This window comes from Enhydra lutris, unplaced genomic scaffold (genome assembly GCF_002288905.1).
Source record: "Enhydra lutris kenyoni isolate GAN:26980312 unplaced genomic scaffold, ASM228890v2 scaffoldscaffold84, whole genome shotgun sequence".
Lineage (NCBI taxonomy): Eukaryota > Metazoa > Chordata > Mammalia > Carnivora > Mustelidae > Enhydra > Enhydra lutris.
The window spans coordinates 919217-936366 of NW_019154168.1; the positions used below are offsets into that span (position 1 = coordinate 919217).

The window sequence follows — 17150 nt, forward strand, 5'->3', positions numbered from 1 at the left end:
AAAATGTCATGAGACCTATAAACTCAGTAAAAACTTTAGCATTGCAAAAACGTAACTGTTTTACTTTGTCTTAAGAGCCCTTATGGAGCTTAAGCCACCCAGGTGGCTCAGTCACTAGGTGTCTGCCTTCAGCTCAGGTCCTGATCCCAGGGCTCTGGGATGGAGCCCCGCATTAGGCTCCTTGCTCATCAGGGAGCCTGCTTCTCCCTCTCTCTCCGCCTCTGCTCTCCCTGCTTGTGCTCTCTCTCTGTCAAATAAATAGATAAAATCTTTAAAAAAAAAAAAAAAAGAATATCTTTTAAAAAAAGAGCCCTTAAGAAATAAATTTCCTTATCTATTCATCAGAGAATTGACAGATTTCAAAAATCATAAAGAAATCATAAATAACATAAATTAGCCTTTTATTTATTTTATTTTATTTTTTTAAGATTTTATTTATTTATTTGACAGAGATCACAAGTAGGCAGAGAGGCAGGCAGAGAGAGGGGAAGGGAAAGCAGGTTCCTTGCTGAGCAGAGAGCCCGATGCGGGGCTCAATCCCAAGACGCTGGGATTACGACCTGAGCTGAAGGCAGAGGCTTTAACCCACTGAGGCACCCAGGCGCCTCCTAAATTAGCCTTTTAAAGAAGTTTTGAAGTTTTGCTCTTCCAAGTTCTTACAAAGAAAGCCTATGGCAGTCTTATGTGCACTGATCTTTCAGACCCTATAAATTACTCCAGTGAAGTAAATAGTGCTGGAGTTACTGAAAAAAGTACTTCTAGGTAAACCTGAGATGCTTTCTTGAGTGCTTAACAGAATATAATCACTAAAATTTACATAATTAGGTACTTATTATTTATTAATCTTGTGAAATAATAAAAATTTACTATGTGGTATAAAACCACACGTCTCTTAGCTGGTTAAATAGAAATTCTTTTGCATCTGTTTTTTTTTAAGATGTTGCCTTTTCTGGGCACCTGGGTGGCTCAGTGGGTTAAGCTTCTGCCTTAGGCTCGGATCATCTCGGGCTCCCACGTCTGGCTCTCTGCAGGGAGCCTGCTTCCCCCTCTCTCTCTGCCTGCCTCTCTGCCTACTTATGATCTCTCTCTCTCTCTCTGTCAAATAAGTAAATAAAATCTTAAAAAAAAAAAAGATGTTGCCTTTTCACATAAGTAGCAGTCTTAAGCCTAAGTAGAAACGAACTTTTTTTTCTTTGAAAATTTATTGGGTACCTACTGTGTACCTATGCTTACTAAGTACTCCGACTACAGTGCTTCATTTATGCTTTATAAAAACCCACTGCTTTGTTTAGTTTTCATAACAAATGGAATAAAGTAAGTTACTTTCCAAATGAGGTAGCTCTAGTTCAAAATTTGGGTCACATGGCTAGGAAATAGTGAAATTGGAATTCCAGCCCAGAACCATCTCTCCAAAGCATATTATCACAACCACAACTCTTTACTGTCTTCCTTGGAATATAGATATAAAATATGATTTCATCAAATATTGCCAGTTAATCAAGTCTTAAGGTAGAATCCTATAGAAACATTTCTGAAATGAATGTTCAGATATAGTCTCCATTTTATATTATCTCCATTTTATATTGTGTCATGGCTGTTCGGTAGATCGAATTATATCTGGAATTTACACTAAGGTATAGGATATATCTGTGCTTCTAATTTACATTAAATTGGAGCTGGTGTCACTTTGGAAGTTAGCAGAAGTACTGCCCACTATGGTTTCCTTGTATTTCTTCTTTAAGTAGTCTCAGAGTACCAGTTGAAAAACTACTCATTGGCTCTGATAACCAATTTCTATTTTATGCTACTATTATTATTACCAGATAAAAATCTAAGATATTGTCACATTATATGAATGTTTAATATAATATAAACAAAATAACTGTGTGTCCTAATTCTATTTTTTTTTAATATGGTTAGCCTAAAGGGGGACAGGTAAAGAAAAAGGCAGGAGAGGAAGATATAGGGATATGACAGAAGAAATGTGACCAGAAATGATATAGTCATTTCAGAAAACAGTTGGGCAGTTCCTCAAAAAGTAAACAGAGTTATATGGTTCAGCAATTCCCCTGTTAGGTGTATGCCCACTGTTTATAACAGCCAAATAGTGAAAACCACTGGAATATCCAGCAACAGATGAATGGATTAACAAAATGTGGCATATTCATACAGTAGAATATTATTCAGCCATAAAAAGCAATGAAATACAGTTACATGCTACAATGTTAATGAACCTGAAAGCATATTGCTCACAGAAAGAAGGCTGTCACAAAAGACCACATATTATATGATTTTGTGTATAGGAAATGTCCAGAATAGGCAAATCCATGGAGACAGAATGTGGATTAGCGGTTGCCAGGGATTGGAAGAATGGAAGAATGGACTGTCGGCTATTAGATTTAGAGTTTCTTTTCGGTGTGAAGAAAATGTTCTGGAATCAGATAGTGGTGATGGTTACATAAGCCTGTGAATATACTAAACATTACTGAATTGTGCACTTTAAAAGGGTGGATTTTATGATATGGGAATTATATCTCAATTTTTTAAATAGATTCATTTATTTGAGAGAGAGAGAGAGAGAGAGAGAGCGCCTGAGCCAGGAGGGACAGAGGAAGAGAGAGAATCTCAAGCAGCTCCCCGCTGAGCACAGAGCCTGACTTGGAGCTTGATCCTATGACCCTGAGATCATGATCCCAGCTGAAATGAAGAGTTGGATATTTAGCCTCTGAGCCACCCAGGCACTCCTATATCTTAATTTTAAAAATATGACCAGGGATTCCCATGTTTGTAAAGATCCCATTGAAAATCTTTATATGAGTGTATATATGCATCATTAAAATATAAATATTCTTATTTTCAAATGTTAGTTAAGCCTGTCATAAAATAATCTTATGTTATCTGTCCTTCAACTGAATCATTTTCATATTATGGGAAAATAGGTAGACAATTGATCTACAAAAACATTTATATTTAAAACCTTCAACTTACTCTCTCTTTCTCCCACCCCCCCTTCTAAAGTAAATTGCAGCAATCATAAATCTTCATCCCTAACTACTCTAGGATGTATTTCCATAGAGCAAAGATATTCTCTAGCATAACCATAATATAATAGTCAAATTCATGAAAATTAACACTGCTTTAATATTTTTACCTAAACATATTTTTGCTGGTTCACAAACTGGCCCCTGTACACGGAGAGTGAAAGAAGATGGAAGAGACTACTCCAGATTGATAGGTGGCAGGTTTGAGAAGCAGAGGCATTAACATAAGGCTAGTCATGGTTGGCTACAAGGTAAATGGATCTCTGCACTTGCCCACCAGAATCTTAAATTTGTAGAGAGGCCTTAACTGGGAGAGGCCTCTAACATCTAGCATCCAGATGGTCCCAACAACACAATGTTCTCTCAAGGCTGCTTCCTTGGAAACAGTTTCCAGCAATGGGAATGGTGGTCAGAGTATACACTCCAAGCACATGTGAGGGGGTGAGGAGTCTCCAGTTGTCCCAGTCCAGCTCATGGTCAAATGGCAATCATGTCCTGTCAATGACCCCCAACAATTCTCCATATTTTTTTATAAATATATTTTTTAAGATTTATTTATTTTAGAAAGAGGGAGAAAGAGTACATGTGGAGAGGTGGGGGAGGGGGAGGAGGGACAATATCCTGAAGGAGACTACCCACTGAGCACAGAGCCCCACTTGGGACTTGATCCTGCGACCCGTGAGATCATGACCTGAGTCAAAACCTGGTGTCGGACACTCAACCCACTAGCCACCCAAGTGCCCCATCACTTTCTATATCTAAATATTGCCAATTGTCATAATACTATCCTTTATAATAACTTCTTTCTCTCAATTCATTTGCATTTTAGTTGTCATGTTGCTCTCGTTTCTTTTAATATTACCTCCTCAGCTTCTCTTATTTTTATTTTCTCTTCTCTTATTTTATTTTTATTTTTTATGACATTGATATACATAGAGTGCAGAACTATTGTTATTTTAAGAAAGTTCTTTAAGTTAGATTTGTCTGGTAGTTTCCTGATGCTATGATTCAGGTTACGTCTTTTTTTTTTTTTTTTTTGGTGCAAGAATACTACGTGTTTCCGAAATCCGCTGGGTAACCAAAAACTTGGTAGTTTAAAACAACAGGAATGTATTCTCTCATAGTTCTGGAAGTCAGGAGTTCAAAGTCAAGGTATTGGCAGGCCTTTGCTTTTTAAAAAAGCTCTAGGATAGAGTCTTTTCTTGCCTCTTCCAGCTTCTTTTGCTGCCAGGCATTCCTTGCCCTGGGACAGCGTAACTCCAATCTCTGTCTCTGCCGTCACATGACTTTCTTCCCTTCCTTTCTCCTCTTCTTATAAGGGCACTTACTGGATTTAGGGCCCATCTCTGTAATACAGGATGATCTCATCTGGAGATCCTTAACTTAGTTAAATCTGCAAAGACATCCCTCCCACCCCAATAAGGTCACATTCACAGGTACATGTGGTTTAGGACTTGGGCATATCTTCTTGGGTCCACAGTTCAACCCACTACACTGCCTAAATGATGTTGGGTCTTTCTCAGAGGATAATGTCAGGATACACCAAGTGTAGACAGAAGAGGAAATAGATTTTTTTAAAAGCATGAATCATACTGACATTCGAATTCAAATGAAATATTATAGTTTTTCTTACCTTCTCACCCATCATGTTTGTAAATTCTTTCTTCAGAGGGAGCGCACTAACTCCTAACATTATTAAAATGTTTACTTCTTTGGTCAGTCCTGTAACATAGGTAAAATAGTTTCAGAATTGCTACTCCTGAATCATTACCAACAAAAATCTTGCCAAATAACGTTTAAGATTTCTTTGTGGTTCTTCTGGTCTTCAGCTGAAATTGTGTGGCCAGGTTCAAGTTACTTAGACCAGTATCTCCCAGTATCTCCTCCCCCTTTTATGTGGTTGTTACTCATTTGATATACCATTCAGTTCATTTATTCTGTTTGTATTTAATTTTAAGGTACCTACCTTCACTGGTTATTGGTTTCATGTTGTTTTTTTGAATAATAACATATAACATGATTCTAAAAGTAGAAACATATAGAAAGGATACTTAAAGAGGTCACTCCCTTCCCTATCCATTCTCCCTTGTTCCTCCAATCTCCAATAGGTAACCAATTTCATTAATTTCTGGTTTACTGTGTTTCCTTTTATAAAGGTAAGCAGGTAAATGTACACTTTCTTATTTTGCTTTCATTTTGCATAAAGATAGTATACTGTATATTAGAGGTTCTCAAATGGAGGTGATTTTGTCCTGTAGGGGGCGATATCTGGAGACTTTTTATTGGGGGAGGAGTCACTACTATAGTAGACGCTATTAGCATCTGGTGGGTGGAGACCAGATATGCTGCTAAACATCTACAGTATGTAAGATGGTCCTCAACTGCAAAGGAGTACTGGTTCCATACATCCATAATGCAGTTCAGAAACCCTGCTATACATCTACTTCTGCACTTTGCTTTCCAACTTAGAAGTATATTATGGAAAATCACTCTACAGAGAACATCCACATCCTGTTTTACAGCTCCATAGTGTCGGTGCTGTCGTTTATTCAGTCTCCTTTTTATGGACACTTAGATTGTTTTCAGTATTTTGCGATTATAGATAACGCTGCAATGGATCTTACGCACTCCTATTGTTATTTTTGGAAGTATATCTTTAAAATAAATTGCAAGAGGGTCAGAGGCCAAAATATTTGATGCTTTGCAAAATCTCCTCCAAAAGGTTGTACATTTTTGCATTTTCACGAATGTATGAGAGTACTGGTTTCTCTATATTTGCTAGCTGAATTGTCAGGTTTTTGAACTTTTACCAATTTGAAAAGTAAGAAACTCAGTGTAGTTTTATTAAAGATTTTTATTTATTTATTTGACAGAGAGAGACACAGCGAGAGAGGGAACACAAGCAGGAGGAGTAGGAGAGGGAGAAGCAGGCTTCCCGCTGAGCAGGGAGCCGGATATGGGGCTCGATCCCAGGACCCTGGGATCATGACCTGAGCTGAAGGCAGATGCTTAACGACTGAGCCACCCAGGCGCCCTTCAGTGTAGTTTTAATTTGCATTCATTTTATTATTAATGGCATCTTAATTATTTATTTTTTAAAGTTTTTATTTATTTATTTATCCTAGAGCAAAAGAGAGAGCAAGTGTAAACATGGTCCCACACACAAGTTGGGGGGAAGGGCAGAGAGGGAGGGAGAAAGACAAGCAGACTCCGCCCTGAGCCCAGAGCCTGATGCTAGTGAATTCCACCGCCCATGAGATCATGACCTGAGCTGAAACCAAGAGTCCCTGCTCAACCTACTGAGCCACCCAGGTGCCCCATTAATGGCGTTTTCAAAAGGTTTTGCTTGTTCACATCCCTGGATCAAAACCTCAAATTTTATATTTAAACCAAATAATTTTAGATGAAATGCAGAAGCAATGTTTATAAAATACAGTGAAACAAGGTAGGTATTTCTGCACTGAAAATATACAACTTTTTCCTCATGGCTCATGTCTCAATGAATTTTTACATGAACATATCAGAGTGTAATCCTGTCATACCTGAGAGAGAAATACTCATCACCAGGTAGTAAATGTAACCCTCAACATATGATATTTAAAGTCTCCTCTGGAGTTTTCAGACCATGAGGTCTGAGTAAACAAGATGCCTTTGTACTAGGATTCCTTGTGTGCTTGGTGTTTTATAGGCCATACATGTCTCTTGGAAGTCTTCGCGATCAAGTCATCTATCCTGATTCCGTGGATGACATGCATGATAAAGGCTATACAGACCATGATCTGGAATGCATTCTACACAATGTCCACCTCTATCACATAGTTCAAAGAGAAGGAGGTAAAGTATACCACTTTTAAAATGCATTTGTTTCAAAAAAATAAACTTGGGTAAATAGTCTATGGTTTAATGTGAACATATGCTACTATTAGAACATAAATACAGAAGACAGACTTTATAACATTTATTGCTTTTCCATTACTGACATCCTCTTTTCTGCTTGGATTATTATTTATTTATTTATTTTTTTTTTCTGAGAGAGAGAGGGAGAGAGAGCAAGCACAGGCAGACAGAATGGCAGGCAGAGGCAGAGGGAGAAGCAGGCTCCCTGATGAGCAAGGAGCCCGATGTGGGACTCGATCCCAGGACGCTGGGATCATGACCTGAGCCGAAGGCAGCTGCTTAACCAACTGAGCCACCCAGGCGTCCCTTCTGCTTGGATTATATTTCCTGCAGCACACTAGGCTTTTTATTGTCTGCTACTAGCATTTGAAAACAGTTTTTCCTTCATATTTGAGTATACAATTGTCCTTGAGGCCACCATCAGTCTAGATGTATGTAAAGTCTGCGACAGAAATATTATCCTGTCAAGTTCCCAGCTTATATTAAGTTTAATAATTTGAGAAGTAGATATCACAGAATTACTTTTTTATTTTCATTTTTTTTAAGGATTTTATTTATTTATTTGACAGACAGAGATCACAAGTAGGCAGAGAGGCAGGCAGAGAGAGAGGGGGAGGCAGGCTTTCCGCTGAGCAGAGAGCCCGATGGAGGGCTCAATCCCAGGACCCTGGGATCATGACCTGAGCTGAAGGCAGAGGCTTTAACCCACTGAGCCACCCAGGTGCCCCTACTTTTTAATTTTCAGACCCATAGTCTTACCAACACGTTTTTTTTTTCCTCTTTCAAGTAGCACATAGAGAATCAGATAAAATACAGACTTCTATAGTATGTGATTTATGCATAAGACATTTTTGAAAAAGTAGAATTAACATTTATACATATGAACTTAAAAAAGAATTACTTTCTAATAGTCAAATCATTTTTTATTAATGTTTGTTTAAATTCAATTGATTAACATATAATATATTATTGGTTTCAGAGGTAGAGGTCAATAATTCATCAGTCTTATATAACACACAGTGCTCATTATATCACGTGCCCTCCTTAAAGTTCATCATGAAGTTACCCCATCCCCCAGCACCCCTCCCCTCCGGCAATCCTCCGTTTGTTTCCTCTGATTAAGCAACTAATAAGACTCTCCGAAGAGTCCCACAACTATATGGTCAATTAATGTTTTTTTTTTTTAAGATTTTATTTATTTACTTGAGAGAGAAGAAGAGAGTTAGAGAGCATGAGAGGGTAGAAGGTCAGAGGGAGAAGCAGACTCCCCACTGAACAGGGAGCCCAATGTGGGACTTGATGCCAGGACTCCAGGATCATGACCTGAGCCGAAGGCAGTCACTTAACCAACTGGGCCATCCAGGCTCCCGGACAATTAATCTTTGACAACACAGGAAAGCATATCCAATGGAAACAAGACAGTCACTTCAAAATGGTGTTGGGAAAACTGGATGGCAACATGCAAAAGAATGAAACTGAATCACTTTCTTACACCATACACAAAAATAAATTCAAAATGGATTAAAGACCTATATGTGAGACCTGAAACCATAAAAATCCTAGAAGAGAACATAGGCAATAACCTCTTTGACATCAACCTTAGCAACATTTTTTCTAGATATGTCTTCTGAGGCAAGGGAAATAAAAACAAAAATAAACCACTGGGACTACATTAAAATAAAAAGCTTTTGCGGGCAGAAGACATGAACAGATATTTCTCAAAAAAAGATATCAGATGACCAAGAGACCTATAAAAACATGTTCATCATCACTTACCATCAGGGAAATGCAAATCGGAACCACCAGGAGGTATCACCTCATACCTCCCAGAATGGCTAAAATCAACACAAGAAACAATCATTGGTGAGGATGTGGAGAGGAAGAAACTCTCTTGCACTGTTGGTGGGAATCCAAACCAGTGCAGCCACTCTGGAAAACAGTATGGAGTTTCCTCAAAAAGTTAAAAATAGAGCTACCCTGTGACCCAGCAATCACACTACTGGATATTTACCCAAAGAATAAAAAAACACCAATGCAAAAAGATACATGCATCAGTATGTTTATAGCAGCATTATTTATTTATAATAGCCAAGATATGCCAGCTTCCCAAAGTGTGCATCCATTGATGAATGGATAAAGAAGAGGTGGTCTGTGTACATACATATAATGGAATGTATATGCCATAAAAAGGAATGAAGTCTTGCCAATTGCAATGACATGGACAGAGCTAGAGAGTATTATGCTAAGCAAAATAAGTCAGAGAAAGACAAATACTGTATGATTTCACTCATATGGGAATTTAGGAAACAAAACAAATGAGCAAAGGGGAAAAAGAGAGAGAGAAACCAAGCAACAGACTCTTTATTATAGAGAACAAACTGATGGTTACCACAGGGGAGGGGCATGGGAGGTTGGATTCAGGAATGCATTTGTGATGAGCACCAGGTGTTGTATGGAAGTGTTGAATCACTATATTGTACACCTGAAACCAATATTACACTGCATGTTAACTAACTGGAATTAAAAACTTTTTAAAAAAGACTCTCTGTAGAGGGACACCTGGGTGGCTCAGTTGGTTAAGCAGCTGCCTTCGGCTCAGGTCATGAGCCCAGCGTCCTGGGATCGAGTCCCACATCGGGCTCCTTGTTCTGTGGGGAGCCTGCTTCTCCCTCTGCCTGTGCTCTCTCTCTCTCTTTCTGACAAATAAATAAAATAAAATAAAATAAAAAATCTTAAAAAGACTCTCTGTAGAGCATTTAGAATAATGGCACATAGTAAATGCACACAAATTAGTAACTAATGATAAAATTACTACTCATAATATTAATACTATGATATTTTGTCTTTTTGTGGTGGTACTTGATAGTTTATATGGAAATTTCATATATATTATTTCATTTGATTCTTATCAGAAATGAGGCAGTCAAGAGACATTATTCTGTTTATTTTTGTGACATTTCTAAACATGAGTCACAAATACTGAAAATATGGAAAGCAGATTGTCTTTTTTTTTTTTTCACACAGTCCTCTCCTTCCCAGGGCAGAATAAATGCTGCATGTTAATCTCGAGGAAATTATTTTGGGTAAATTTGAAATCCAATCACCTAAATAGAAATTTATAATAAACATGGACCATTATATTCTTTTAGAAATCATCAAGAAGTTTAAGAGCTTTTTAAAAGAATGTTCCAACCTTAATAATGTAACGGTAATTGTTATGGCTTATTGAGTGCTCACCTTGCAGAACACATTAAGCAATGTACATTGTCATCTTAGTTAACATTTATAACTGTCTCATGATATGGGTTTTAATAACCCCTTTCACAGGTGAAATTCAGAAGTTTCGAAACTTCCCCAGGGGCTCACTATTGTTATGACAGGGATTCAAATACAGATCTCACTTGAAAGTCAGTATTCTATACTAGGCCGTGCCACTGTGCTATGCTATCTTCTAGCTTCTTAGACACTAATAAGAACTGTTATATCCTTGCACATAAAAACAAAAACAAGGGGACTACTCTTCACTCACTTAATCATGTTTTTAAGCAAAGCTTGAAAGCACCTAAATTTGAAATGACATCACTTACTTTAGAAGAAGCCTACTGAAGTTCTATTTAAACTAGCTAATAGTTTACTTAGAGAAATGCTTTGCTTTAAAGGCGGAATTAGAAACTACATTTGATTCCACGCAAAAGGTTACAAAATAGACAAGAGTAAAAGTGTTAACAAATGTTAATATGAACTAGAGCAATACCTACATCTCAAGGAAGCAGGAAAACTGTTTTCTTTGCTGGCCTCAGCTCACTAAATCAGCATCAGAGGTGAAATTATAACTCAGACTTTTGATTTATATGTTCTATGATCAAGCAACACTGCCTATTAAAACTTTTGGGTTGAATGGAACAGAGGACATGATTTATTTAAATATGTAAAGCTAAAGTTTCCTTTGACCCAAATACTTTTCTGTTGTGCTTTCTCAGTTGGCAGGAAAAAAAAAAAAAAAAAAATTAAGCCCGGACTATTTCTCCACTGTGTAGCAATCTGAACTTATTTTTCAAATCCTTGCTTGTGTTTCATAAATGCTATAAAATTCAGTTATACAGAGAAATTAATTGTATTTCAACAGTTTTCACTAGAAGCAAGAACTTTATTTAAATCAGATGACATTTTGAGATTTTTTTCCTAATATAAAAATTGTAAGGATATGTTTTTAAATGAACAGAAAATTCTTGGAAGTTTACCCCAAAAAAAAAAAAAAAAATGAACAGTGGTACCCACTGGGGAGTATTATTAGGAAATAGGGAAAATCTTTTCAACCTAGTGCACAAAAACAACAAAGACTCTACACTTCCTATTTTCTTTCCCTTTGTCCAAGTTTATTTAGAAAGTTTAATAAAGGTGAAAATTCAGCTGATGGATAAAGAGGAGGGCAAAGAGCCTGAATTTTTTCCAAATGGGAGAACTAAGCCTTGAATACTTGGGATTTGGAATTGTTGTACTGAATGTATGTGTCAAGTTTTGGCAGTCATTTTGCTCTCTGGATATCAGACATTGTCTACTCTGCTTTATTTTCTGATATTCTCACAGATAATATTTGATATGGCCATCTCTCTCATAGGCCCCCCCAAAAAAGATAAGCCATAAAAATAATAAAAACCATCAAATTTTTACATATTATAAAAATGTGTAACTTAGAAAATAAAAGTCTCATAATTCCATTCCTGGAGGGGTTTGTGGGGTGTGTGTGTGTGTGTTTATAGAAATGTAATCATAATTTATATAAATGTATATGCGTGTATATATCTATACATACTCATATAAAGTACCAGGCAAATGGAAGCCATTTAAGTTAGTTTCTGTCTTACTCTTTGTAGACTTTGCAATAGGCCTGTGTAAATTGTTGGTCTTTTCTCCTACCACCCTCCAAAATAAGCATAGGTATACCAACTTTTTAGAGATATTCAGAAACAAATTTTAAAAGGGTCTATATTTTGTATTCTTAGAATATGTTTTATCAGCATAAGGAATTATTAACATTAAAAAATATGAAATCTGGGGGTGCCTGGGTGGCTCAGTTGTTAAACGTCCGCCTTCCGCTCCAGTCATGATCGCAGGATCCTGGGATCCAGCCCTGCATCTGGCTCCCTGCTGAGTGGGAAAGCCTGCTTTTCCTCTCCCACTCTCCCTGCTTTTGTGCCCTCTCTCACTATCTCTATCTCTGTCAAATGAATAAATAAAATCTTTTTAAAATTTTTAAAAAATAAGAAATCTAAACCAAAATGCTTATAAATGAGGCTCTCTAGTATCCAAGCATATGTTCTATAAAATACCAGGTCCTTTGGTATTAATAATTTAAACTTGCCAGGAATCAATTGTCCAGGGTAAAATATATGTTATATGTACACATACACATGTGTGTATGTATATGTATATGTAATATATGTTAAAATATATGTTATATATTTTTAAGGATGGGATGCTGTTATGGACTGGAAAGATGTTCTGTCTGGAGGGGAAAAGCAAAGAATGGGCATGGCTCGCATGTTTTATCATAGGTAAGTATGTCATCATTGTAAATAAAAAAATCTTTGGACAGGATTCAATGTCCTCACCTTTAGTTTAAAATTATCTTCCTGGGGGATGGAGGGATGGACAAAATGAATGAAAGAGAGTGGGAGATATGGGCTTCCATTTATGGAATGAATTAATTGCAGAAAAAAGGCACAGCATGAGGAATATAGTCAATGACATTGTAATAGTGTTGTCTGGGGACAGACACAGCTACATTCGTGTGAACATCACCTAATGTGTAAACTTGTCCAATTACTATGTGATATACCTGAAACTATACAACTGTGTGTGTCAACTATACTCAAATAAAATAGAAAGAAAGGAAAAAAGGAAAAACTAATGCTTTAGAATTTATAGGTTCAATATTCTTGTTATTTTCTTTCATGTGTTGGAAATCTCCCAGTACTTTTTCCTATTTTTTAAGTTGAGTAATGTTGGATGACAGAATTAAATTCACATATATCCTATGTTTGAAAGGATTATTACTAATTTTAAGATGTAATGAATACATAACTACTGTTATACTGGGGTGAACACAGTAGGTAGGCATTCAATACTACTTCTGAATTAAATTATTAAATTCAAGCTAAATTAACTTTTCAAGCACTCAGTAGCCTATTAAGCTCCTCTTAAAAATCAGACACCTACCTAATGCAAAAAGGAACCAGCCAGCACAGGTCTTAATAGACTCAGAAAAAGAGAGATACAGGAAATAATTTCTCCTGATAAAACTTCTCTCTGCAACCAGCTTTATAGCCTTTTGAGGCTCAAGGATACCAAACACAAGAAGCTGGTAAGAAATATTAAAGCTATTCTGAAATATTCTTATTTGTCCTATTCTTCTCTGAAAAAAGATCTCTCTGTCTCTGTCTGTCTCTTTCTGTTAAACTTAGGCCTCTGGCAGTGAGAATCAGAGTTGTATGCAAAGCAGGAGGCAGACAAGAAATACATTACTCAGTTTTAATAAACCATTTTGGGGAAAAAAAGAACTAGAGTTATGTACATGAACACCTAAATGGCACAGTTTATGGCTGTACACTGGGGCAGATGTGACACTCTGAAGGAGTTACAATAGAAGCAGAAATACTTTTATAGTGAACTTTAATAAAAGATAATGATAAAAGGAGCCATAGATGTGTGTGTGTGTGTGTGTGTGTGTGTGTGTGTATCAAGGAAGCCTCATTAAATACTTAGCAGCTAGTTAGCCCTCACTTAGCAATCAGTTGGCTATCAGTTCTTTAAAAAAACCTTTTATTATGGAAAAAACATCAAAACTCCATCAAAGAAAAAATTGTAAGTTGAATCCCACATTCCCACCACACTGATTCACCAAGTGTAGCATTTTACCACACTTAATTTTCCTATATTTTCTTGATGCCACAGTTTTTAGGGAAAAAATGCCATGATATTTGGGATTTGCTTTGAAATGCTTCAGAATTAAAAAAAAAAATAGAAAAGTTAAATCTTACATAATAGCTACCATTATATAGCTAATCATCGCTAATAAAACTGATAAAAATTGAAGTCATCTAATACCAGGCTCATATTCAAACTTTCACTAGTTGTCTCAAAAATATTTTCATAGTTGATTTGTTCAAACATATTGAATTTTGTTGTTACATCTTTTAATCATTTTCAAACTAAAGTCTCTGCTACTCTGTGCCCCACCACCACCACCACTCACCCGCCAATCTTGTATGTCATTGACTTGCTAAAGAAATAGGGTTAGAGATAGAGAACAGAGGGTTGATAGAGGGAAATGAATGGGAGATGAGCTAGATGGGTGATGGGAATCATCACTTGTTATGATGAACTGAATGTTGTATGTAAATGATGAATCACTGAATTCTACTCCTGAAACCAATATTGCACTCTATGGTAACAAAGAATTTAAATTAAAAAAAAAAAAAAAGATATAAGAAAAAAAAAAAGAAATAGAGTTAGTTGTACCATAAGAAGTGCTCATTCTAGATCCTCTGATTACTTCCTTATGGAATCTTTTACCTCTTTCTTTAATCTCCAATTTTTCTTGTAAAACTAGAAATTAGAGCTAAAAGCATAATTATATTTTAGTTTAGACTTTTTAAAATAATATAAGATATTTATCTTTGAAAAAGGAACATATTTAAATAATTTTATTAAAATATAATTATACATTCATTTCATAAAGGTAGAAAATTTAGATAAGTAAAAAAACTATTATCTCATTACCTATGTTAAATAATAAAAATTCAGGTAAATTTTAAAGAAAAAATTGGCTTTATTGAACAATTTATGAATAAGACAGCAGCTCATCTAGCAAGTAGAGAGGAGCTCCAAAGGGATACAGAAAGGGAATAGTTTTTAAATGCAGGGTAAGGAAGTTATGAACAAATTCACCTCCTATGGGGAGTCTAAAGGGTCTTATTAGGTTGATTACCTCACCAATGTTGACCAAGAAAATCTAGACTGACCAGTTCAGATTACATTCCTGGGGAAGGTTGAACCAGCAATCAGGTTAGATAGTAAGTCCCAGTTTGGTGACATGGACCTAGCACAAGTGACTCTATTTTGGGCCTGTAGGTGTCTGGCTGGAGTTTTTTTTAATGAGAAAATATATTGTGTTAATAACATGGTATTTTGGAATTTAAGAAACAAAACAGATGAACATGGGGAAGGGAAGGAAAAATTAAGATAAAAAACAGAGAGGGAGGCAAACCATAAGAGACTCTCAACTATAGAGAACAAACTGAGGGTTGCTAGAGGGGATGTGGGGGGAGGGGAATGCATGATGGGCATTTTGGAGGGCATTTGATGGAATGAGCACTTTGTATTCTGTACAACTGATGTAACACTAAGTTCTACCCCAAAACTAATAATACACTATATGTTAAGTAGATTGAATTTAAATAAAAAATCTAAAGAAAAAGAAAAAAAAAACATGGTATTTATAATAATGTGCATGGTTAGCTCAAAAATATAGCAAGCTAATTTGCATCGACATGGATGGAGCTAGAGAGTATTATGCTAAGCAAAATAAGTCAGTCAGAGAAAGACAAGTATCATATGATTTCACTCATGTGGAATTTCAGAAACAAAACACTAGGTGCTGGGCATTAAGGAGGGCACATGATGTGATGAGCACTGGGTGTTATAAGCAGCTGAGCGGTAACTGAACTCTATATCTGAAACTATTGATGTACTATACGTTGACTAATTAAATTTAAATAATAATAATAAAAGAAACAAAACAGATGATCAAAGGGAAAAAAAAGAGAGAGAAAGAAGCAAACCAAGAAACAGACTCTTAACTACAGAAAACAAAGTGATGGTTACCAGAGGAGTTGGGTGGGGGGATGGGTGAAATAGGTGAAGGGGATTTAGAAGAGCATTTATTGTGATGAGCAACGGGAGTTGTATGTGTTGAATCACTACATTTTATACCTGAAACTAATATCATACTATAGGTTACCTGACTAGAATTTAAATAAAAACTTTAAAAAAAAGAATATGGCGAGCTAAAAAATTACAAACCAAAATTTGCTACCTCAGAATTTTTAGTGCAATGTATGTTAGAATGCCCCTTTCTTAGATGATGTGGTGAGATTCAAGAGTAAACTTTACTCTTTGACGTTTATGACCAGCTGTTACCCACTATCACCCTGAATCTGTTTGAGCCTTGTCCATAAATATTCAGTAATATGATCACCAGCATACTTGGTGAAATATAATATGATGGTATGTAAAATGTGACCATAAATTTCCCACTGTGTTGGTGTGTTAATAAAATAAACCCTGTAACAAAGAGCAAGAGGCATTAATCTCAACCCAAAGAGATTTTTAAGTACTTGTAACTGTAAATAAATAGTTGATACTTGGTATTTAAAATATTTTGGGGGACGCCTGGGTGGCTCAGTTGGTTAGGTGGTTGCCTTTGGCTCAGGTCATGATCCCAGCGTCCTGGGATCGAGTCCTGCTCGATCGAGTCGGGCTTTTTGCTCGGCGGGGAGCCTGCTTCTCCCTCTGCCTCTGCCTGCCATTGTGTCTGCCTGTGCTCGCTCTCTCTCCCTCTCTCTCTGACAAATAAATAAAATCTTTAAAAAAAAAATTTTGGATACAATGTGAGACTAAATGAACATCAAGTTTCAAGCATACCAATAGAAAGAAAATTTAGTGACCTATGGAAAGATCCATGAAGATGAGCAAGTTGTTGAAAAGCAGAATCTGTTGAGGAAAAACAATGAAACAGAAATTTTAAACCCAGTGAGAGAAAAGTAAAATAAGGAGGAACTGCCTTTCCTCATCCTCAAAGGATTAACGAGAAGATTTGAATTACAGTATGTAAGACCTAAGCTAGCTAAAATGGAGAATTTTGGCAGGGATTATTAAGTGTCATAGTAGTACACTCTTTTTGAGAGGATTTTAATTTTAATGTTTAAAGAATGATCAGAAAAGTTCTGTCCTAAGAGGAATAGATTAGATCCTTCACAAAGATCCCTCTTCTGATGTTACACCAAAAGAAAAAGAAAGGAAAGTTAGAGAAACAATATTCTCTAGTGTTTTATTTAGTTATATCAGCCCAGATTCCAGCTATTGCTTAATTTAAGTACAAACACACACACACACACACACACACACACACACACACACACACACACACAC

General features: G+C 36.3%; 1 protein-coding gene across 2 annotated transcripts in view; it reads left to right on the forward strand.

Moving 5' to 3' along the window:
• The window catches only part of LOC111161351 (ATP binding cassette subfamily D member 2), a 63794-nt gene that overhangs the window by 35665 nt on the left and 10979 nt on the right, over nucleotides 1-17150 (forward strand). For both annotated transcript variants that reach the window (XM_022524952.1, XM_022524953.1), the window contains exons 7-8: nucleotides 6730-6875; nucleotides 12409-12493. In XM_022524952.1, coding sequence (XP_022380660.1) covers nucleotides 6730-6875; nucleotides 12409-12493 — 231 coding nt within the window. The remainder of the gene's footprint in view (nucleotides 1-6729; nucleotides 6876-12408; nucleotides 12494-17150) is intronic.